The 26,518-nt window shown below is 35.2% G+C and overlaps 1 protein-coding gene across 3 annotated transcripts in view; it reads right to left on the reverse strand.

The window, feature by feature from the left end:
- Positions 1-26,518, reverse strand: part of MLLT10 (MLLT10 histone lysine methyltransferase DOT1L cofactor) — a 133,388-nt gene that overhangs the window by 46,432 nt on the left and 60,438 nt on the right. For all 3 annotated transcript variants that reach the window (XM_036402195.1, XM_036402211.1, XM_036402204.2), the window contains 3 exons: positions 17,830-17,925; positions 11,998-12,253; positions 9,387-9,956 (listed from right to left, as the gene is read on the reverse strand). In XM_036402195.1, coding sequence (XP_036258088.1) covers positions 9,387-9,956; positions 11,998-12,253; positions 17,830-17,925 — 922 coding nt within the window. The remainder of the gene's footprint in view (positions 1-9,386; positions 9,957-11,997; positions 12,254-17,829; positions 17,926-26,518) is intronic.

The raw sequence follows: 26,518 nt of genomic DNA on the forward strand, positions 1-26,518 counted from the left end.
TTAAAAGCAGTATAGCTCCTATATGAATGTGAGTGTCATCGTATCTGAGTGTCACATGAATCTCTCCATTCTCATCTTAATGGATTTGTCCCTGAGCAACATCTTTCACTGGAAAGCTCAATTATTTTAAGGTAACTAGCCTTTTTTATGCCACTGTATTATGTTAGCATTTCTAGTTTTTTTTTCTTTTCTTTTGAAACTTTGCAAGGGAATTGCAGAAATTATTATGATAATCAACAACATCTCTAGACATCACAGCCTCTCCCCCAGATATAATCCTGAGACAACCTTCAGTCAGTTAACTTCTGGTACTGCAGCTCTTCACATCAAATAAATGGAAAATTTAAATGCTAAGTACACTTCCTTCTGATTTTAAAAACCTGACTGCAGTGTTGTCACCTCTGACTGACAACAACAACAAAAAAAATTTACCATATGAATTGGACAATCTTCAGAAGGACAAAAAAGTTTCAAGAACTATCAACACATACACATCACTCAATTTTTAGATATATTTGATTTCTGAAAGACTTGAAAGTCTGTAAGATCTGAAAAGTACAATTTTCAAGGAAGGGTAAAAAACCCTACTGCTCCTTTTATAGTCAAGCCTCTTCTCCACCCTCCCCCACACACACTTTTTTATGTTCCCATGTCACCTTTAACAGATTTTATGGAGTTAAAAGACTGATTGCTATCTCACATTTGACTTACAAAGAATGCCATACTCTAGTAATTGACTGCAGATGCTGAAAAATGTTCACACTCAAGAAGATGAATATTTTCATTTTAAAATACATATACATGTATACACACAAACAACCTCTTAATTTGATACCATTTTGAAAGTCCTTTTTTTAAGTTAAGCCATTTTAAAGGAGGTTCTGGGAACTAAACAGTTACAAGTAAGCTAACTCTTGTATCTCACTTTATTTTCCAAGCAGCAATACAATTAAGGAATATATCCTTGATCTTCAGAAAAGGGATACACTTCTAAAGCAAATATCAAGCTTTTCAACAAAGACATCTGATAGGATAGAAATCCTAACTGCTTCACAGTGTCTCCTTACTCCCCTGCTCGATTTAAAATTATAATTCTTAGTTTTATAATAATAGAGTTAAAGAACTAACATAATCTAAGCACACACCTGGAAATTTCAGTACCTTTTCTCTTTCTGCCCTTATTTTTTTAAATGTAATAATGATAATACCACATACTTTTACTCCATGTATCTGCAAAGACCATCAGGCACTGGAAAAGCAGGCAATTTATTTTCTTCCCTATGCAGACAACAACAGTAGCAAAGCTGTCAGCCAGATCTCGTTCATGCAGCACAGTTTATGCAGATTACCCAGGCCTAAAGTAAGTTAGTTTTTATCAGGAGTTCAAACCTAACACCAAATATATACAAGGCACTTTGTAGGCTTATGAGTCAAATATAATATAAAAGCAAGCCGTTTACAAAAAGGTCATGAACTTCTCTGAAAACCTCCCCTTACCACAAAAAACAGATTTATAGCTAAATTTGGAAAGTAGTAAGCACAGAAACTTAAGTAGCCTTTAAGCCATTCCCAGCCCATTTTCTTCTCTGCCAGTACAGATACAACTAATAAACAGTCAGTGTAATCATAAAGATACTTATTATGTTTCCAAGAGTTTGTATTTAGATGTTAGTTCCACAAATAATTCTGTATGGGCAAAAATCTAGACCTGCAGAATTTCTTGTATTTTTCATTTAATTAAAATTTGGGTAGAAGACTCACAAAGCTTGAATAAAACCAGTATTTCAAACAGTTTAGAAATATTTACATCTTTTTGCTAAGCTGTTTAGAACTATGTCTTTCTCCCATAATTAGTAACTACCAAAATTTTCTTTATTTTGTTATTAAATGAAAGACCTAAAAGGGAAGTCAAGAAAATACATTTTACAATTCCCTTTCCCATATTGATTTTTTCACTTTGTTGTAGGTTTTTTAGCATCTGAAATGTATTACAAGTTTGTAATTTAAATATACTATTTCCTGTTGACTGTCAGAGTGTAATAAATAAATAAATAATGACATATTTCGAAATTTAAATAGAAGCTAATGCCCAGACTCACCATAATTTGGGAATCTGGTTTAAAGATAAAATCTTAAAAGTTTTTATTTTAACCTGACAAACACATTCTCATACAACAATTAACTAGTTATGTAATTTCCACAGCTGCCAAGATCTTCACTGAAATTAGCATGCCTTAGCAGCTTGACATGGAAGCTCTATCCCAGTTATTAGAGCTTCCCTTCCCTGGGCCATTATTTTTTCCCTTCAGAAAGCACTCCCATCTGTTTTCACTCAAAACCAAAAACTTTACAATTTTATGAGAAAGGAAAACTTTGCCTTGTTTTAAATCAAGTTTTGTTTCAAAGTGATTTTCCAAGAGTTTCTGGTCTTGCAACACTCACAGGGCAGTTTATTTGCAGCTCATGCACAGAATACTGCTTCCATGGCAAGTCAGGCAGCTTGGAGACTTCAAGAGTGAACAGGCTAAACACTTCTTGTTTTCAGCAGCCCATCCAATTAAGCACTATACTGTACTTTTCTATTAACTTAAAAAAAAAATCCCCCCTCCCCCCCAAAACAAAACTAAAAACCAAGAAACCAGAAAATGGCAATTACCATGACACAATTACCAAAAAAATCTTGACCAGGAAGAGTACTTATTTTTGCATAATAATTACAATCTGCTTCTACACATTTTTGTAAGTTTAAATATTTTAAAATTAAAGATATTTCAGTCTATCAAAGAGCTTCAGACTCTTTGAAAAGCATGTTTTAAATATATCAATCATTATATGCCTCTTCTCAACTTTCATATTCATAGTCATATTTTAGGAGGAAATTAGCACCATAAATATAGTACTTTGCTACCTGCAACATGTATGGAGTAATTTCAATTAATTGTGATGTAATTTTTCTATCCCTTCTTGAAATGAGTGTCACAGTGATGATAATAGCCTTTTTTTTCCCCCTAAAGTATCATAACGTTCAGTTCTCCATCATTATTCAGAAGTTTTTCAGAACTGTTTTTAAAACACATCTCTGTTAGAAGTTTCATTGTTCAGTATTTTTTCCTACAGCCTTCTTAATGAAGGAGTTCTTATTTATTACATCCAGGCACATTTTTTACAACATACATTTTTAGAAGCCACCCTGAACCCGCAGAGAGAGCGGCAAAGATGACTTAACTTCTCAATCTCTGATAAAAGCATAGAACATACTATGCTGGGAACTAATTCTAGCAGACCCATGCTGCCTGAAAATTTACTACTAACTACTGTATTTTGAAATGCATTATTTGCCCAGTTACAAACTATTTCATATGCTAAACTGATGCACCATGCTACATTTTCATTTAAAAATCAAAGAGAAAATACAGCACAGAATTAGGTTCATAGATAAGGACCAAACAAGAATCTTTGCAAGCACATTAACTTCTTAGTTCTAAAACTCCTGCACCTGCAAATCAAATAAATATGTTTGACTGAACTGTATCTTCTAGAAAATACATTTTCAAAACTGTGATTAGTTCAACTATTACTTTCTCTCACTTGATGATGTTCTACTTCTTTGTTAGGTTAAGGATCATTGTGCCAGTTTTCAGTTCCTCATATGATATCCATGTCTGATAAACTCACTCCTTAGTTATTCTCCAATAATGTGCTTTTTCCAGTCACTGATATCTTCTCGTAGCTCTTTTCTTTACACAGAGCAAATTGCAGAACCATACACAGTATTCAAAGACCAGACACACTCTGAATGCAGAGCTGCCTTTCTCATTAGCTTGCTGTTTATGCATTAAAACATTTTTTAAACACAGCTCAGCACTGCAAACTCAGACACAACTGATTAATCACCTTTATCCTTTTTCTCTACAGTCCTTCTTTCCCCAGAAGGCCATCCTTATCCTGCAAGTATACATCCATCTTTCTAAGATAATCTTCTACTTTAGCTCTACCAACATAACTCTTAGTTTGTACTGCTGACCAAGAGATTCATTTTACCCTGCCCTCATAACCAGACTTTTTAAAAAATTTCAGCATTTTCCAATAGATTTTACAGACTATTCTGAATTGGAAGAGACTCACAAAGACTGCTAAGTCCAACCCTTTGGTGGCTTGAGGATCATAGCTGTGACCCTGGTGTTAAGAGCACCATGCTCTGACCAACTGAGCATAAGGAGAAATAACAAAATGAAGTAAAATTATTGGTTTAATAATTCTATGAACAAAATAAAATTGAAACTTACCTATTAATTACAGTTAATGGAAGGATTTGCTGACTTCCTAGCATTACAAGTCTTTATTTAAAATGTCATGCTATATCAATTGAAATGTAGACACTTAGTATGCCACTTCTATTAAAAAATTAGGAAATAATATAAAATCAGTCCAGTAAGTTATTTTCCATAACTCTCAATTTCCACCATTAGTCATTACACCTCTGTAAGTCTTAAAACCTTCCTTTCTGCCAGATACATCCAAATTGCATAACATTAACTACTTGTCAGTCTCTCTTATAACTTCGTGAGTTTTAAAGACTCACTGAAATTTAACACTGAAATTTAACACTGACAGTCTAAAAGCATGGAAGTACGAGGTATTCATCATCAGGAAATGTCAATACTTCTGGCTGTAGCTGCTGATAACAACTGTTTTACTTAAGAACTTTGATGCATTTCATGACAATCCCCATTTTCATAAATACTTCCTCATGCAGTTTCCTCCCTGTTACCTGATGAACATCTCCGTGTTTCCTACACCAACAATCATCAATTTTAACATTTTAATCTTGTACACATTCACCAATCTCAACACCACTTCTGTTCAGCCTCAAATATGAAGAATGAAATTCTCCATGCATTGATTTTGCTTTGTATGCTTTCTATACCATTTGCTTAGTCCTCAAATACCATTAGTATCAATTAGTATCAATTTCTTCTTTATATTCTATCTCCTCTGAATACAAACTGGCTTTTTTAACACAGCAAGACTTCTGCTTTATGTGCTATTATGTTTATCTGCACTTTGCAGATAAAAACATAATAGCACAAACTGTTTTAGAATAATTTTTCCTAAAATCTTTCTCCCAAGAGAAGCTACTAAGTCAAACTTTAAACACAGCATCCTGAAGATTCAACAAAAGAACAAAAGTATTGAGGGATGTGTATCCAAATGAGAATAATTTCAAGTTACTCTTCTACTTTGAAACTCAGAGTTCCCTTATGTCATCAGTGCAACAATGAGCTTAACAGTACCGTGATCGTGCACAGCATAACCTGTGTAACACTGACAAAGGTTTCAGCACAGCTTGAATCAGATTGGAAAGGAGAAAAAATATACATGCAACTAATCTGAAGCATTTGAAACTTGACTGCACAGGATAGGAGAACTCAGAATTTGAAATACTGCTTTAATAAAATACAATACTGGGTTTGGATGAGTCTTTTATTCCAAGAAGTGTCTAGTGTTACCAACCAGACCATACTGAAGATTGGCTAAGGGCAGAATATATATGGTGCAGAGATAAAAATGTAGAAAGACAAATTCTAATTTCACCTGAATCAGGACAAGGGAATTCCAGAAGATGGACACATAAGGGTGCTGAAACAATGGGCTAGCCATTTCGAGGCCCACTTGGTAATTTAATCTTTTCCAATCTTCTTAAAGAAAAAAAATTATAAGATTTTTTTAGGGTTTACAGTACACATAACGGCATAAAATCAATTTTACAAAAATTAAAATATTGAAGCAAATAATCCCCTGAAGTCCTTAGCTACTGAAGTTGATACTATACAATTTGTTGTACATTTGAAATCAAGAGCAGAACCGAGAAAGACAGAGAAGTGCCTGAAGCACTGTAAGAATTCCAGCAGCAAGTAACCATGCTGAATTTGGAAGACAACTGCACAAGAACTTTATCTACCATGAAACAAAAATTTCAGATAACTTCTGATACTTGATTCTTTCCATTTTACATTGCTACATTATTCCAAAAAAGTCAGAAGGTACTGTACATCACACAAAACGTTCTTTTTCCTGTTGCTGAGAGACACAAGCTCTCGATGCTTTACAATACTAGACTAGAAATTTTTAAACATTATTCCCTAAAAGGATGGTGAGAATAAACTTAATCCTGAGAATACAGCTTGGGCAGCTTTGACTTGGAAAGTTAGATAGCTCTGTAAAATAGTTGAGTTTAGATTAAATCAATACACACTTTCCCCTATTAAAAGATTCAGATCCTGAAATCACTCAAAGACCAACCATATTTGGGGTGAACCATTATCAGCTTTATACACCTCCTCCAATAAGTTAGGCCTTTTTAGACAATAAACTTAAAATGCTAGTGAATTCTCAAAAAAAGAGAAGTATGGTTTGTAAATGAGCTGGTATCTAAAGAACTTTGGTGGGTTTTTTTAAAGAGAGTACTAGTTAAATGTTAATTTACTGCAAAAATTCCCTATCACCCTACCAATTTAAATTTTATTTCATTTTTTAACAGTTAATTTTTTTTCCTTTGAATACAGTGTTAAAGTAATGCATAAAATGCTTCCTGTCAGGTTATAAATATATTTCAGAAAAAATAACAGAGAGCATAAAGATTGAACATTCAAGTTTAACCTTGAACACATCAGACCTGTTGCATGGCAAACACAACCTGAGTGTATGTGTTGTAACAGCTTCTAATAACATGACCTTATACTATACCAACATTCATGGTAAATTTCTGTTATTAAGCAGGAAAAGAGAAGCCCTTTGGACTAGATAACTTTGGAAATGAAAACTATTTCTACAAAATTAGCTGAATATATTCACTCTGAATAAAACTTTTTGGGAAGACACCTAATTACATATAAATAGCACATGATGAATCTGTGTTACCTTTTAAAATAAGCTTCTCTTCACACTTCATCTCATTTGAACATTAATTATGAACACAATTATCATACATCTGTGAAGTCGTATTTTTCATAATTTTTATGGATCTCTACAAGTACTCTTCAGAAAACTGAAAGAGAATGATAGCTTTACATAGCTGCTGTTAGGAAGACTATTAAAAAAAGGAGGAGGAGATTCCTGCAGAAGTGCCTCAGCAGCTTTGTGTAGTATGGTCTAGCTCATTCCTGATTTGGCTTCTTTGAGGTATCAAGGTATTTCCAAGTAAGAGGCAATAAAAAGTTTTTGATTTGAGTACTCTGTGTTTTCACTCACTACATTTAGATGCACAAAATCTTATCTGGGAGCTTGGATCAAATAATTGAGATTCCCTTGTCGGATCTTGTTACTCAACTAAGTAGTGGGCACATTGAAAAGAGAAACATTAGAATATTACTCCTGAGAAAATACATGTTTCTGATCATACTGGTAATACTCATATGTCCTTTTTCCCTGCAACATAAAAAATTGTTGTAAATTGGGTTATTTTGGGTCGCTAAACCAAAAAATGCTTATGATGAAGCAAGGAGAGCAGCACTACAACTGTAAGAAAAACAGGAGATGAGGGAGAAGGTTACATTACAAAAATAAGCTGTGATTCAAGCAGAAGTTTCTGGACAAATTTAGAGCTCGTGCTCAAAGATATCCCATTTGTTTTTGTATCTCTGAGTTTTCTTGGTTTTGTTACGGTGATTCTGTTTATGAATTTTGTTTGTTCATTTATTCATATCCATGTTCTTTGGCATCCTCAGAAAATATCACTGTTTTAGAGGTCTAATGCTGGCCACCAAGAATCTAAGTATACTTAATAGATGTAAAACTATAGGCTGAGTATCATGATAAACGTAATAAACCAGACACGGTATTTCCATCCATGTATTTATTTACCAAGAGTTTAACATTATCACTGGCATCTTCTAAATAGAAGAGTGAGAAGTCATGAAGAGGACAAAGGAAGCAAGAATGGACCTGGACAGGGAAAGGCCTGTTCAAGGAGCTGATGAGAGCAGAATATTCTACGATAAATATAAGAGGGAAACTATAAATATAAGTGGGTCATTCACTTCAAACCAAGACCTTGTACTTCTATCTCCTACCCCAACTACAGCAATACATAATCCCCCTCAAAGAGATCATAAAGGAATAAGAAAGTTCATACTATAATAATCAGAACACTGATATGAATCTGTTAGATGCTCACTGTTCTTAACAGGTAAGAGGTAAACACGTTCTTAAAACTGTATTTTAAACAGAAAGATAAGTAGTGAACTATGAAGTTTGGTCATATGCCATTTCTCTCCACTGATTTTAATATAGGAAAAGTATTTTTTAATATAGCTGCTACTGCTATTGCCTTTATTACACATCATAAAAATGATCATTTGTATAAAACTACTTTAAAACAATGTGGCTTTGACATCAAGTTTTTAAGTACCTGCCTTGTTCTGAAAGAAATACAGGGTTTTTTTTCCTTGAACTATGTATATTTTAAAAATATCTCTTGCTTATAGAGTGAAAGTGTACAATACAAATAGCATAAAACCCTCCCCAGAAGCAAGGATTCAAGCTCCATTTCTCTCTTCCCCCAAATCAGAAAAATGAAGAAAAAGAAAATTTAAGAAAAATAAAATTTAAAAAAAAAAGGACAAAATTTTGAAGTTTCAGAAGTGAGGTAATTTGTTATTTTTACATCACAAAAGCTTTGAAAGAAACTTCAGAGCAACAAAGACTTTGGTAGATAAGAGTATCCTGCCAGGCCATTCCACACACAGGTTTACTGGAAACAGAAAGCCTCTCACAGCCCCAGATGTGCAGAACATTTAGAACAGAGGAAGAACAAACCAGCCAATTTCAATTGCTAAATAGCACACGAGAATATGAAAATGTCATCCAGCTGCACAGGAGTCCAGACTCAGAATATAATTTTACATGTTTAAACTGGTCATTCTCCATGTAGATATTTTGATTTTCAGTTAAGCTGAATTGAGGAAATGGAACTGAGGGACACATTCAGCAAAGCTGACATACCTGAGTACCAATTTTGTTTTCTCTGTGTAACTGAACACACAGACAATCAAGTCAATACTATCACTTTTTTTTTTTTTTTAGCTAAACCTGTCACACATAATTTTCAAAGAACCTCTTTACATGCAACTTTTCCCCCTACAGCTTCAAAACCTGCATTTATATAGCCTCTAGGTCAATACAAGGTCCACCTACTACAGCCACCTACAGCACAGTGGCACCTATACATGGAACAAAACTTACTTTTCCAACAGTCCTGTTTCCCCCAGTGTGATTTTCATGATACTTTAAATGATACTATGTTCCTGAAAAGCATACTCAGAATTATAGCTAAAATAATAAAAACATATTTTAAAGGTAAAAAAACGAATCTAATAGATGCCTACCTGAACCCACTGGAGATGAACCAACACTAAGACTTTGTAAACTTCCATTCCTGAGCAAAGTTGGAGATTTTTGAAGACCAGAGCTTGTCACACTTCCTGCAGCAGATGCCACAGATGAAGTTGGGGAAGCAGAAGAAACTGAAAGATGGGAAAGACTTTCTTGACTTTTATTTCCTTTAGGTCTACCAGGCCCATGTTTACTTTGCTTATTTCCTTTCCGTTTCTTCTCTGTTACAGTTTCTTCTTCTAGTCCAGAAGTTTGAGCTCGTTTGTATGCTGTAGGAGTAAGGCTTGAATTACTTATGTCTCCAGGTGAGCTGTCAAAGTTTTTAGATTGGGGAACAGCTGCTGACGATGTAGGGAGACCAATTAAGGAAGTGAAACAATTGACTCCACCCTCTTGGCTCCCAGCCTCTCCTTTATGTACATCTTTGGTTGACGAAGCCTGTTGAGAATGTGTGAAACTGTCACTTCGTAGATCTGTGTCTGTAAAACTCAAAAAGTCTTGGGGAGACTGAACTGAACTTCCAGAAGATGACTTTATGCTCCCAGGAGTGCCCAAAAAGCTTCCTAAAAAGAGAAAGAAGTACAATTATGTTTTTCCCTGTAGTTGATGAAAACTGATGGGAAGTATTATGGTCTTAGAATAAAAAAAATTTAATGTGAAAGACTATGAAAAGCTTTACCAAGAGCTAAAGAATTCTTTAAATAACTCAATGGATTGGTTCTCCTGCTGATCTTCACTTTGCTGGATATGAGTCTCAGATTCCTGTCTGAGATACAAATTTGCATCTGGGGCACAAACAGGTGAAAATGAATAAAAGAAGAATAACAATTTTGTTGCTTAGGCACCTTTAACATCCATCATGTTTTGAAGCCATATCAAACACTTGGTGCAAATTGGAGCAGTTTTTTTTGAACATACAGCTATATAAAAAGCAAGCTGATAGAAATGTGCTATGTTCACATATACACTATGCCCGCAATCTTCCTTACCACTCTACCTAAAATCAAGAGTCTGACAGAGGTCAAGGGAACAACAACAATTGGGCTTAATTCTCCCCAGCTGAGGAGTTCCATAGAAGACATTTTTCAAAAGTGCAAGAGAGAAAGTGAAAAACAGTGTATGAAATTGGCATTTTAAGACTTCTTTAGCACTGTCACAGAACCATAAAGATCTTTTTTGTAATAGAATTACATTCCTTCTTCAGTACTTGGAATGCAGTCATTTCATCACCATATTACTGTATTCAAGGCAGAAAATGAAGCACTCTTGGGAAATACAAACATCTACATGCACTAAAATTCACTGTTTTATACAGGTGAGTGTCTGTGGGTACTGTTTCACAAAATTCAGACTGATGACAAACATCAAGAAAATATTCCTAACTATGATACTAGGTATAAAAAACCCATGTCCTTTAAAAACGAGTGTTTTATCTTTAGTACTCCACTCAACATTGTTAAGAATTCCACTTATAATAAAATTTATTTAAAATAAAATTACATATACAGTTAACTAAAAGAATTTAAATATCATTGTTTTGTATTTTAAATAAGTTATATCAACTTCCCTTAATGCAGCCCAGAAGAAAATGCATGCACATAATTAAGATCTATTTTGCAATCTGCAGTAAGATTTTTCTTTAAATGAGGAATTATAGATGGCAATTTTCAAAGTTTTGAGAATTTAAACAAAAAAAAACCTTCCTCTTCTTTCAAGTAAAAAAACCCGACATATTGAAAAAAACTTGTAAATTTACAAGTGTTCACTGCATAAATAAACTCAAAAGGAAAATCACCATCACAAAGCATAAACAACAGTCAACCACAGTGAAAATTACTAAAAATTACTTTACAGAAGACCTAGTGTGTTGTGTTTACAAATAACATGTTTTACTAAGTAAGGAATTTGAAAAAAAACTTTTAATTTTTTTGATCATTTTTCAACTCTGATAAAGATGCCATAATAAAATTTGCTTTTAAGAAGTGTTCATAGTGCATGTAGTGGGTTTTAGCAAGCTCAAAAAGTAACAGATTTTGTACTACCTAAGTAGTACAAAATAAAGCATACTTTTTTTGCATACTTTTAACATCCTTGACTTCTGTTCATATATTTCAATGACAAAACAATTAAGTAGAAAGGTCTTTCACTCTGAAGGAAATTGTATACTTTCAATATCTGCATCTTGAAAAATTACTGAGGGGCCAATGCATCCTATGCATCAGGTAGTCCCGTTCTGTTCTTTAGCCAGTGCACTGACTAAAAACCATCAGTATTACTCTCTCAAAGAGCTAAGACCTCTAGACTCAAATTCTTATTAAAGTTTACCCCAGACTAACTTTCTGGCACATAAAGACACTTCTGTTTGCAGCTAAAGAGAAAACCTTAACAGTCTGAACAAAAGCATCACTTCTGCCTTTTTAAAATGTACAACCTTCTTTTTCATGTTACAGCAACAAACATTTTTACCCTGAAAATGTTAGGTTTTAAGTGAAATAACCTTCTCAGTATTGAGGATAAAACATTAACTAGTTTTCAAGTTCTGCATACAAAAAATTTCTAATTCATGTCAAAGCAGAAGTTGTATTACAGCTTAACAATCAGTACCTTGCTGAAAAGGGCTAGCTGCAGTCACAGTTGTTCCTGGATTTCTTCCAGCACCAGGCTTTCTTCCCCTCTGACCTGAGCTGTGACCTGCAGATTTCTTCCCTTTGCTCTCTGACCCTCTAGCCTCTGAAGAATCTTTTCCACTTGAAACATGTGTAGGAACTTCCTGGAAATTTGCATTTGTAAATCGAGCTGAGGTATCTTCCAACCGCTTCAAGGAGCCTGACATGGAGTTGTTGCTAGTGCTTGTGTATGTCTGGCATTTTAAAAGAGAGAAGAAATTAAAGAAACAAGTCACACAAAAAACTCTCACAACTGTTTACAAGGACCTCATTCTTTCAAACAAACACAGAACTGTTCAAATACTACTGTAACTAGAAACAACAGGAATTACAGCAGCTGAACTCTGAAGATTCTCAGCAAACAACTGAAGTACATAAAACATCATTTTGTGCAAAAAAATGCATAATGGCTTTGATTGAAATTTTTACTTCCCTGAGGTAAATGGAAAAATCTCATGGGTACGGTCTTTATAGTCTATTTAAATAGGATATTGTTATTTTATGCTTAAAATTAAAAAGTAGAAAATAAACTTTTAATGCTTTTCTGAACATACAATTTTATGCCTTTTTTTGTTAAACTGGAAATGTTCTTCCATCAGCAATGAAACTGTTCAAGGTGTCAAAACCTAAGAACTTGGATTTTTAAGACTTTATAGCCTCAACACCAAACCAAAATCAGCTCCCTGGCATGTGAACCATCCCCCATTCATCCAATTCCTTAAGAATCACCAAGCAAAGAAGACACATGAGACAGCTGACCGAGACACACTTACTTCAAACTCACTCTCTGACAGGTAAAAAAACACTCTTGAGCTCCCAATGCAAATTGCTGCCTCAACCCCCATCCACCCCCAAGATTTAGAGCCCCTTTCCTACACTCATACACTCTCCATAGGCCTTTCAAAAATTTCATCTTTAGGTCCATTATTTTTCTGTTAAATTTTACCGGAATTGTTCCTATTGGTGAACAATAATCAAACGAGGTTTCACAGAAAGTAATTAGGTGGGAAGGGAAACTGCATGCACAATATCAGGAAACCATACAAGGGAATATTATTGTTCTCATGATTGAAAAAATTGTGGAATTGTGGTAACAGAATTTTAATAATGTAAGAAAGAAAATGAAAGCAAAATCAGGAAAAAGAAAAAAAATCTACTCTTATTTATACTCAAGACACCTAGTAAAACAGCTTCTTTTAAAAATATATAGATCAAACCTAGAAATTACTTATCTGTTCAAAAAGAGCTTGTCTGTTTTTCAGTTCTTTACAGAATAGAATTTAAAATAGTGTCTACAGTTATCTCTCCATTAAAGACCACACAAACACATGCCTCTTAAAATTGAGCATACACACACGTTTTCCCTGCCCCAAGTGAGATGCTTGCTGAATTTAGGCCTACAACAGAATGTTTCTTCATCTTTACAGAAAGCTTTGTATAGCAGCTATACAAAGTTTTCCATATTTTACTAAAATAGATAAGACATTTACATAAACCTTACTTTTCAGTTGCAAATGACAGAAGACAACTAAATATACAAGCTTTGAGGAAAGCAAATACTTCAATCTATTTGCATACCAGGCCAGGCAATGACGAGTAGGCATCAATTTGCAAACACTGTGCTGTGATTTGGTTTGACTGCAAGTCTGAATCCCACTCCTGGCAGATTTTGAAGAATATGCATGCACAACACAGTTCTGCTTTGGAAAATTCTGCTCCCACAGCTATTTGCGTTTCAGAAGGTGCTGTAAGGTGTACTGAAATCTACAAGCTTACTCAGAGAATCATAACACAAACATGATGAAATATACCCTAAGCACAGAGAGCTACTGTCATTTTTACATTCTCCATCTATCACTGTGCACCCTGAAGAGCAACACCATCCATCTGCAGCAAGTCTTAAAACTTCTGGGGATTTATGGCAAACATGCAATAATCAGTCTTGGTACACATAGTACGTGCCAAGGTTTGAGTGGCCTTTAGCCCTGTACAGATCAGTACAGAGCTGTACCCTTGCACAGACAGGGAATACACAGCAGGTAATTCTCCACAAAAATGCCAGGTGGTAAGAGCAGAGTCTGAGCAAAAACCAACCAACCCAAAAAAACCCCCAAAACCAACACTGGGTTTGCATGGCCAGGTTTTGGTGGGGGGGGCTATAGGGGAGGCTTCTGTGAGAAGCTGCCAGAGGCATCCTCCATGTCCAGGAGAGCCAATTCCAGCTGGCCTCAGGACTGACCCAACACTGGCCAGGGCTGAGCCCATCAGAAATTGTGGTAACACCTCTGTGACAAAATACTGAAGAAAGAAAAACCAGAAAGGGTAATTGGGAAGATGTAACTGCAGCCAGAGAAGGACCAAGAACATGTGAGAGAATCAACTCTGCAGACATCAAGGGCAGTGAAGAAAGAGAAGGAGGAGGTGCTCCAGGCACCAGAGCTGAGATTCCCCTGAATCCCATGAAGACCATGGTGAAGCAGCTGTGCCCCTGTAGCCTATGGGGATGCAGAGATCGACCTGCAGCCCTGGAATAAACCCACACCAGAACAAGTGGATGCCTGAGAGGAGGCTGTGACCCCATGGATCAGGCTCCTGGCAGGACCTGGAAACCCATGGAGAAAGGAGCCCATGATGGAGCAGGTTTCCTCACAGGACTTGTAACCCTGTGGGGGATCCACACTGGACTGCATCCTGTGGAGAAGTGATCCATGTTGCAGCAGTCAATGGAGAAGTGCAGCCCATGAGATGGACTCAGGATGGAGGAGTTTGTGAAGGACTGTCTCCCATGGGAGGATGCTGGAGCTGGGGGAGGACTCTTCTCCTTAAGCAGCTACAGGAGCAACCAGTGACAAACTGACCACAACCCTCACTCCCCATCTCCCCACACTGCTGGAGGAAGCCAAAGCTCAAAACATGAGATAGAAATTTTTTACCAGGAGTAAATATGGGGCTGATGGCTCCTCCCAACTAAGAAGGCAGGCAGAAGAAGAGGCAGTAAAGAATTCAAATTCCTAAGTCATTGTAGCTCCTCTTCACACATTCTATATCTGTGTCTCAAGAGTGAAAAAATGTAGTGCTAACACATTAATCAAAGAGTAGTCAGGCACTTCTTATTTCAAACTTTTTCAAACTTAACTGATTCAGACTGAACAACATTTGCTATGACATTACAGGGATACACAAAAGTGCCTCTCAAAATAGCAGGGGCTGGAATCTCAGTAAAATTTCTTGGAATTAAATTCTGCAGAACCAACAGGCAATTCAACCTCACTAACAGAAGGTAAATTCAGTTTATCGTGCAGTTTTTCATGATTCTATCTAAAGAAACCACTCATCCAGATAAAAACATGCTTTAAGACATCACCCGAATAAATGGTCATTACCACTGGATTTAAAAGGTTTAACGTCTTTAAAAAGGAAAAACAAATTTCATTTCAAATTTCAGTTTCCTCCACAGGAATATTATGGTAGCAGAAGTGATTATATACCACAATAAAGTCATGCATTCAATACAAAGAAAGACTGCTGTGAAATAGAGATCAGGTTCAAAACAATTCTAGCAACTCCAGATAGAAGGACACATAAAAGGAATACATTAATGCAATATTCTGAACCAAATATTCATCTTAGAAAAAAATAAAGCTTGTTTCATTACTAAAATTTCAAAGTTTTGAGGAACACATTACAAGTTTATAATCAAGAAAAGCAAATTCCTGTAAATGGTGTTAAAAGGACTTGAAAAAATCAACTGAAGGAACTAGCCACAGCAAAAAAAAAAAATCACTTCTATATATCCAGTAGATACTTTTTAAAAAAAAATGATCGCACTTAGGAACCTCTGAACACCAATTTTCCAATAAAAACACCAATAAAAAGCTGAACACCAATTTTCCTGATGATTTGAACCACTATAAAAAATGTCAATAAACAAAGCAAACAGGTTAGGTAAAGAAAATCCACATGCAAAAGATTAAATTAAAAAACGAAAAGGGCATGACTATATTCAAATTCCAGAATTAATATTCTGTTTTAGTTTAATGAAGTTATAATTAAAGTTCTAGAATTAGAGATTTTCTGTTCACTTTAGTGTTTGCCCTAGCTCATCCCTGTGACTATCCATAGCAGTAAACCTTGTAATTAGGGAAAAGATAGGGCAAACAAAGCAATTAGAAATAAGCTTAGCAGGAAAACAGGAACCAACTGTGTCTTTGGCATTAAAAGCAAATTCCCATAGGCAGGATGCAAAAGATAATCAATATTTCTATATATTTTTTTAACTTTTACAGAAATACACAATAATATCACTTCTTGTAAAAACTTATGATGATTAGATAATCAAAGTACAAGAGGTATATAATTCAAGAAAGGTAGGATCATACACAGTATAAAAACTAAACAAAGGTTGTAAATTTTAAAGAAGTTTCCATACAAGTTCCCACATAGCCTCTCTTACAGGTTATGAATTTTCAAAGTTGTCTCAGACTCAAAAGGAATATGTTTAGGGCAAATTAATAAAATGAAATAACCAATCATGTGGACCAGTCAATACTAAAACCTAGTTTCAACAGAAACTGTCACACTCACTGATTGCAATCTCTAATTGCTCTTAAATCAAACCAGCAAAGTGGTAAATTGATTCTACCTTTTCTTCTATTTTTTTTAACAGAGAGTTATTGAGAGTTTCAGAAAACCACTGACTACTAAGTCTCACTTGACACAAGAGCATCAAAGAAAATACAGCAAAACAAAAAACAAGACTCTCAACAGAAGTGTGAGCTCCTAATGATGGGATGTCAGCAGTTATGAATTCTCAAGTTAATAATCTTACTATGGAGAATAAAGAAATATGCAAAGCATAGTAAAAATCTAACTTTCTTGGAGATTATTCTTGAAATTGATACCACTAGTTGAGAGAATAATTCCAGAGACCAGAGAAAGTTGGTATTTCAATTGTTTCAGCCTGTCCTGATGAGGTCTTGGTGTACCATATGCAAACAGACATTTGTTGAATGCAACACCTCAGCAACCAAACCACACACGGTTTACACAAGCCTCAACACCTTACAGGATGATCTCTGCATATTAAGCACAATCCAACTCAAACCATCGTTCCCTGACTCGGATGTCAAACATCTCCACATAAATGGGACACATTCTTTCCAACTCTGAAATCAGAAAACCCATTTCTCAATAGCACTGCCCACTCTGTAACACCAACATTAGTGTCATTGTTTTGGTGGATAGCAGAAGTGATTCTTGCTGAGTACAGTGAGAACTGTCATTCTTTAACCCTGTATGTTGCTGCTCAGATTAGGTATTTTCTAACACATAACAGAAAGGGAAGGTTAGAGAACATAACAGAACAACCTGCTAATAAGGCAAATTATAAGTGTATGAAGCGGGAGCTGTAATTTCATAACTACCAGTTTTAAATGCTTACAGGTTCAGTGTCAGCTCAGCATACACAAGTGAATTTTGAAGGAAAGACTTTCTAAAACTTCTCAAGTTGTTAAATATACCTCAATTAAGGAAAATTTACTGGAGCATCACTGGCACCTGAATCAAAATTTAAGTACAAAACTCTAAGCCTTTCTCCATATGAAAACCTTCAAGTATTTTAGGATTTTACATTACAGGAAAAAATACAAGAGTGCTTGATAATTATAGAATTTATAGCATTATAAAGCTCCTGTATATATAGTAGAATGATTACATCATGAAATTTTGACATAAGTAACTGAAGTGGAAGAGAAAAAACACATTGACTTACTTTTTCTGTAGTTACAGTAAGAGATGGAACCAAAGATGGGGAGGACTCCGACTGCTTCTTGTATTTTTGCTTGTGTTTATCTTTCTCTTTATATTTCTGTAAGTTGTAAAGACAATAAAAACTAAGTTCAGCTTGACCTTTAACATAACCCAATCTATATTGCATCAAGTGTTATCAAAACTGAAGAGATACAGCAAAAATGTCCTGTGCTATTTGGAAAACACATTAATGCTCTGAATGTTTTATAATGTAATTTTATAAAGTGCATCAACCGAAATTGTTCAATAATAACCAGCATTTATGAATGCACTGTTGTTAGTATAACCCATCTTTACAATAATCACTTAATCAACAAAAGAAACTGAACTAAAAACAGAGACATGGCTTCTGTTTCAAAGATTTTCGTTCATTTTCCATCAAAGATTTCTATCTATCTGCATCTCTGCACCTGCACAGTATTTTTTGTTGGGATACTAATGTAAATTAATGCAAGGTTTTAGCTTTGGCTCCCCTACTGACATCTCCATGCATAAGAATGGGAAATCTGATTTAGATTTCATTTCCAAAAAAGGGACATACATTTTACAGACTAAATAAGTATTTTCCATGGTAAACTGAATAAAATATCAAAGCTATACAAATCAAATGTGCTTTCTAAAAGAGCTGAGAATGTAATCAGTTTTTTAATTTTTATTTCTTAAACATGAATGAAGCACTGGCAGTGTGAATAAAATTGTGCCAACGGAGAGAAAATAACTTCTTATCCCAGAGCCTTTATAGTATAACAGAAGTCTTTCATACTGACAGAAATCAATTTTTGGAGGATTACAGAATCAGACATAAATTGTATTTGTTTGAATAGTTTAGACAAATACTTTACAAAAACAGTGAGTCTGACAAAACTAACAATTAAACTTAGAACACAGAAGTTCAGTATTTTTTCCAGTCTAATCATAAACAAGTCATTTTTTCTTAGCAATGTAATATGGTTTCCTTAGACAGTCAGTGTTAGAAGATGCAAAGAAACTGCAGCTGGGAAAGAAAGTTACTTAAAGCTAGTGGCACTCAAGTATTTAATTTCTTTAATTATATATTTGTGGAATTTTTGTGAACTAACACAAAACTCTGCAGAACAGCACAATGCACAGCTATTAGTTCAGACTGCTTCTACAGAGAGCTAGTAAAAAACGTGCAACCATATGGATTGACACAAGGAGTTCAAAAATCCCATTGAGCAGCTTGGGAAGATGTGTAAGTCTAAACAGCCATATGAAAACTCAGTAACTGTTCTGAATCTTAAAAACTACCCATGCTGATCTTTCTCTATCAAAATGATTGTCCAAACTTTCAAAAGAACATCATTTGTTCAACAGCGACTGCCCAACCACTCTCACCAAGCACCAGGACAAGATGCAATATGTGGATGCTCTAGTAAGGTATGACCAAGTATCACCTTTCTATTTCTGTAACAATGGAAGAAATATCAGAAACTTATTTCATGGAATCAGCCTGAGAGAGTAAAAGAATGAATTTTTAAGTTCTCCAGTAAAGTAAAATTGGTTAACTGACAACCTAGATGCAAAGCTGAAAGCAAAACACTTTTATCTCTACCTTTATGAACTGTAAATACCAGGTGACTGACTTAGCGATCACCTTGTTTCTAACCAGCCCAAATCCTTTTAACTAAACTAATTTTGCCAGGAATGAAATACAGTTTAACCAAGAAAGTTAATAAATCAAGTAAAAAAACTATCAGCACCAAGATATTATGTAGAACTATACTTGCTAGATACAATACATAAAGTCCTTTTAATCCTTGTACACTTCTTAAAACACAAAGACAAGTACACTTTAAAAAGCTGATAGGCATTTCTAGGTCTGGGGTTTTTACACACTCAAGTGAACTTGTTTTTTTTTTCCACTCTGCCATATGCATAGAAATATGGAGTTTTCCCCTTCATAATAAAGTGAGCAGGTGTCATAATTACAATGGCATACACCACAAGGTAGGTTTTAAATTTTTTCAATCTAATATAGGCTTGTTGAAGGAGCTTTAGATCAGGGAGGCTGTGTTTGTTTTCTTTTGTGTTTTTCTCAAGGAGAGATTGTTTGTCTCTTTTTGCACCTGGAAAACATATTAGAAAGGAAAGAAAACTACTATGGAGAGGAAGGATTCAAACGCACTGCACAGTCTTTTCAGTACATCTTAAATGTAACTATCCCCAAAGTGCTACACACACTAGCAGAAAAGCAAGCAGGAATCAAGGAAAAACAGAAACATCTACACCAAGACTGCCATGTTATCCACTGGTTCTGTTGATACAAAGACTTTCAACAGTGCTAAGCTACCAAACTTACTACATCATCAGTAGATGTGTTTAGAAAAACTTGAGTAACAATGTCATTGAATCCCAGACAAGCTTCAAGAAGGAAGCTATGGAATGGCTAACGAATGTCCGAGTTTCTTTTATCATTCTACTGGGAAATTCAAATCACCCTAAAGAATTTTTTTATTTATAATTTTGGAGCCAAGGGGCAATGACTTTAATACACTTTAGGATGAAACTTCACAACAATAACAGCAAACAATAAGAAAACTTGTAAATGAACATGTTTTACAATCTTTTCTGTTGAATTTTCTAGTGTTCTTTTACTTCCCATGTTAATTTCATCTAAAAGGCAAAGAACAATAAAATTCTGACCAAAGGAACACTTAAGAGGACTTCAAATTACATTTTGTAACACACTGAAATCAACATCAGTTCCTACACATAAGGAGGTGTCAGGAAGGACAAGGGACACAAGAACAGCAAGAAGGAAGAGGACATAACTCAGTGTCTGGAAAGAATATACTTGATTTCTGTAAGGTGAAGCATCAGCAACCACATCAAATTCCTCCCCCAGATCCAAACCACCAAGACAAAGTTTGCCAGGACAGCTTACCAAGGTTACAGCTTTCCACTGAAAGCCACTGCAGGGATAACCCATTCAAAGGCCTTCTGCATCCAAATATCTCAAACACAAGACATGTGCTGTCCTTAACTCTACATTTCCTCCTTCTTTTATGTTATACCTCCTCTCACAATTTTTTTCCTTTTTTCCTTTTCTTTTATTATCTTTTTTCTTCCCAAGGAAAGTTGAGAAGCATTACTTCTGAATGTGAATTGACTTCAAATGCATACCACATCAAAGAACTGGAGAACAGTGCAGGAAAATCTCTGAAAGAAATGCTCAGCTTTTACACTGATAAGAATAAAAATTTCAACAAGCTGCTGAGACTGCTGAAGAGACATAGCTCCTACAAAATGACTTGCGGTTGCACCCTCTTCTACCACAAAGATGCATAAAAAGTGTAAGAAGAGTTCTGAAATATCCACTTTGGAATTCAGAAAAGGATTAACAGAGGGATATGAATTCCCACAATATTTAACAAATATGACAACTTTCAATCAAGTCTGTCTCAAAGCCACACAAACTAGCCATCTTCCCTACTGCCACAAAACCAACAAACTGTTAGCTCCCAATAGACAACTCTGCATGCTTCACTTTTTTAAGATCTCTATTCAGTCACAGCTCTAAAAAACCTCCAAAAAAAGGTAGCAACAACTCACCAAGATAAACATTCATACATAAAACCACATAAGAGTTCTCCATTCTAAGGAAGGTAATGATATCAAATGTCTAATCTTTTACAAGCTTTACTGTAAGGAAAATAAAGGACAGAAATTACTCTTAACAAGGACTGAAAATAATATTGCCAGTGAGTGAAAGCTAAGGGAGCATTAAAGGCAGGCAGAACACACATATCCCATTTATATACTTAGGAATGAGTTCAGATGTTCCAAACTCCTGTGCAAAGCTGATAAATGCAATCTGTACATTCTGTAAAACCAAGATTTAGCAGAAGACACAATTCCAAGGAAGAACATATGAAAAAATAAAGGGCCAACAACAAAATTGACAAAAGAAACTTTAATCTTGGTTCACAAGACCAGATTCAGGCAGCTCCTGAAATCTTTCTTACTGTAACAAAAATAAGGCATGATTGTCATGCAGCCCTTGGGTAAGCACCTGTAACAACGCTGGTCCTGAACAACTTGAAGAGCCTGGATTTATGGTGCAGCTAAATACCAATACAGAATGCCTCAATTTCATGCATCATGATTGATCAGAAAGCTTTATTTCTCACCAGGGATCCCATTTTTGGCTTTTGTTTCTTACCTAAAAAATTATGTAATCCCATCTTAACTCCAACAATTACATGTTTCTAGATAACAAAACAAATATGGTGCAAAATTTCTGGAACTCTACAGCACCTGCTGTGCATTGCTTTCTTGTAGGGCAGGGGGTAGGTGAATGAAGAAGGGGATGGAAATGCATTCTGATTGTTTCTGTTTCTCCCACAAAGATTCAATCTACAAAATTATTACATAATATGACTTCACAAATATACTTTGGTTCCAATTCTTCATTTTTTTAGCTCATTTACTTGTTTTATCACTCTAAATATCAACACTTGCTCATTCACTTTCTTTAACTTACTTTCAGAGAAACATTTGTCAGATCAGTGAAAAAGACCAGCATCTCATCAAAATATCAAATTAAGGATGCATGTGTAACTACATTTTAGCTGGGATCTGTTACCAGCAAAAGAGATATAATAAAATGTATCTTTTCAAACTTTGGACTTCAATGTTTGGAAAAAATGAATAACACAAGTGAACAATAAATAGTTCACTTCTAATGAACGAGAATTTCTTCTAATATAGAAGAAATGAGTGAGTTCAGCTTTTCCTTTAAATGGCATTAATAATTCATAACATTTCCACATGGAAGTATCATTTAACTTGTTAAAGGTATTTACACCTATTTGCAATTCATTTTTGTCTCAGGAATGCATAGCCCTCTTGAAAGGGGTTTCTACAGGAGTTTATTTGATTAAAATACATTCCAAAGTTGGGCATTTAACAGTTCACTGTTACAAAAGAACAAAAAGGTTTTCTGACCCCACTCTCACCTTTCTCAGAGTGCTTAGTGTCAGACCTCCTGTCTGCCCACTCAAACTGCTGAACAGCAGCAACAAAAAATAAGTGGAGAGTCTTCTGTTGTTTTAGTGAGCTACATTATTTTTGTGAAGAACATGAAAGATGGACTGTAACAGGAATAGACAGATGCAGAACAGAGAAGCAAGAGCTCATGAGTTCAGGGAACAGGAGACTAACTTCTCCTTTGGAAGAATTAAAACACATGCACACTATCAGCAACCACCAGTGTTTACTCCTTCCAAACCAAACTGCTTGGATTGACCTTGACTTACTGCATTTTTATGCCTTCTCTATTACAGAAATCCTTATCCTCCACTACCTTTGGCTGTTTCAAGTTTTTAAACCTCAACAACATTTTAAAATCTACTTTTCTTACTGATTATTAAGGAAAATCATCTGAATGCCTAAATCCCTCATTTTTCAGCTGCTTTTGACGTCCTCAAATAATGTTAATGTATCAGAATGCTCTACTAGCACAGAGTACTCATATCAGTTCTTTGTAATTTATAGATTTTCTGCACTTTGTGTCACCAAACACTGCAAATCCTGAGCTGTCACATCACAACTAGCATCCTCAATGGAAAGCTGTGCTTAGTTCTTGCTCGTCCCAAATAAGAGGCCAGATCTGCTTGGCCTCTTATGTAGGACTAGTAGCTATTAGCAATATAACCATAATGACCACAATCCCCAAGTTTCAAACTCAAATCCTAATATATCTTATTTTTATAAGAACAGCCCTTTCTCAGGCATCCATCTACCTAGCATTTTTAACAACAGAATCCACAGCAGAAAAATTCAGTGCAGCAGCAGTGCTGCTGCAGTCACAGTAACAAAAGGATACAGGTAAGAGATAGTTTATAGAGAGAAGTAGGACACTATTGCCAGCATTATTCATATACATATAACTCCAAGCATAACTTATTTTTACGAACAATTCTTGATTCAATTACTTAAATACTCAAAAGCCTCACTTAAATGAATAATGGTCATAATTTTAACCATCAATGGTAAAAAGACTCAAGAATCAATAATAAAAATGCCATCCAAAGCTTCTGTGAGGTGCAAGACTACCAACACTTATCCAGAATGAGCTGTCCTTAGATATTTCACAATAAAATACACTGCTTTTGTTATTTGCAGTTTAATATTAATTGTTAGTAATAGATATGCAGTGCCAAACACATGAGTAGCACTTTCTAACTTCTAAAATGGTGCAATATTACCTAAACCAATGCAACTATGCATTGTCAGTGCTCACTTTCGTTCATTCCTATAAAAATTACAAGTTTGAATTACGTATTATATTACATACTGTGAAATGCTCCACTGTCTGCAAGATAACCTAAAGATACCTGTCACATACATATCATGAAATAGGCAAACAGAAGGAATCCATTCAATTTTCCTGTCTCTGTCAGCTTAACATCATAGATCATCTTTAACTGCATATAGTCTACCAGAACACAAGACACGGTATGGGTGAAATATACAACTTCATAAAAAAGTATCAACATCACCTTCTAGAAACTGTTACAAAGCACTAGTAATCTTGTATTAATCCAGAATCCAAAGCCAAGAAAAAGAACTTTCAAAGCACCTTCTACTTCTGCATCTCTCACAGTAATAGCTATAGAATTGAAATCATGCTGATTGTGAATGGTATAGAGTTAATTTACTTCACCTGGTTGGTGTGGGGCTGTGTTTTGGACTTGTGCTGAAAACAGTGTTGATAATGCAGGAATGTTTTCATTTTTGCTGAGCAGCCCTTATACAGGGCCAAGGCCCTTCCTTTCTGCTTCTCACCCCACCAGCATGTGGGCTGGAGGTACACCAAAACCTGGGAAGGGACACAGCTAATGACCAAAGATATCCCTCCCACACCGCAGGACATCACACTCAGCACATAAAAGTCAGGGAAGAAGAAGAAAGGTGGGATGTTCAGAGTGATAGCATTTATCTTCCCAAGTAACAGTTACAACTAATGGAGCCCTGCATTCCTGGGGATGCCTGAACACCTGCCTGCCCATGGGAAGTGGTGAATGAATTCCTTCTTCTGTTCTGCTTACATGCACATTTCTGCTTTATCTATTAAACTGTCTTTATGTCAACCCACAAGTTTTTTCACTTTTACCCTTCTGATTCTCTCCCCCATCCCAGAAGGGAGGAGAATGAGCAAGTGGCTGTGTGAGGGTGAGCTGCTGGCTAGGGGTTTTATTTTCTTTCACAGTAAAAGACTAAAATGTGTACTTTGAGATGGAAAAAGACAGCTGTAACCTAAGCAGCCTTACAAAATTCTACGTCTTGCAGACCAGTTTTTAGGAATACCTGAGGTGGTATGCTTGTCATTTTGATCTTATAATAATTAACTAATCCCAGCTGACAAGCTTAATGCTACTGAGGTGTTTGCTCTGTTAATGTATACTAAAAGCATTACTCTTTTTTCAGTAATATATATAATGTGTTACTGTAAGGTTAAAAAAATATGAGGGAGTCAAATCAGTAATTCCATTACAATCTTGAGAATTGAGACGGGAAGTTCCTACTTTTTCTCTTACTAAAATAAAAGAAAATATAAATTAAAATGAGCTTATATTCTTAAGTATTTTTCTTGACCTCAACAAGAGATCATTGTGCTGGTGCCAGCTCCAGTAAATGTCATGCAGTTGATTATCAGGATGACAGTTGTATACACAGAACACTGCACAAGTTGACAGAGAATTTTAGTGAGCAACAAGTCAAACCAGACTGTCACTTTTCCTCTTAATCCTGCAGATAAAAATATCTATTACTAAATACACTCAGATAGAGTAGCTTTCTAATGAAATTTTGTTTACACAGCCACATGCTGTCAGTATTCCCAAACAGTTAGACTTCCAACAGAATTTGACATGAAGAGATGCATTAAAAAAGAAAAGACTATACTCCTATGAAAGTCAATACAGAACAGGTGTCCAGAAAGAGAAACCCTCTTCACTGGCAACAACAGTAAAGACGGAAGGATGAAAGTATCTCTCTTTTCAAACCCATGGAACCCAAAAATTCAGTTTTAGGAAACAGGAACTGGGTTCTGCATCTTAGATAGATATTAGTGTGTCTATACACTGAAATACACGTGGTTTATATTTACTGATCAGCTTTTAGAGGTGTTTCAGAGGCATGCTTCTTTCCCTCTGACTGAACAGAATTTAGAGTAAGTTAACACGGACACACATCACCATTTGCATCTATACCACACAGTTCTTATTCAAATAATATTTATCTAGTATTACTTCAATTACTAAAATTGAAATAATTTCAAAGTGGTTGCAAAACACTTTTCTTCTAGTTATCTTTAGCATTCTTACAATTTTGCTTCAGACATCAAAAGCAGTTGAAAGGATTAAACAGTCAAATATATTAAACTGATAAACAAAACTTACAAATTTAATAAAAATGCAATGGGATACTACATTACTGAGATGAGTTTGGAGCTTTTTTCCCCCTAAAAAGTTACATAAAACCCCCAATGTTCAAGTAGCATCATTCAGTTTATGAAATGAGGCAATTCTGAGGAATGACACAATTAGAATCATCTTTAAAACGGTCTATACAGCACTATAAAGTGACTCCTTGGGACTAAAACAAGATTTTTTTGTTGTTGTTTT

Source organism: Molothrus ater, chromosome 1, assembly GCF_012460135.2.
Source record: "Molothrus ater isolate BHLD 08-10-18 breed brown headed cowbird chromosome 1, BPBGC_Mater_1.1, whole genome shotgun sequence".
NCBI classification, from domain to species: domain Eukaryota; kingdom Metazoa; phylum Chordata; class Aves; order Passeriformes; family Icteridae; genus Molothrus; species Molothrus ater.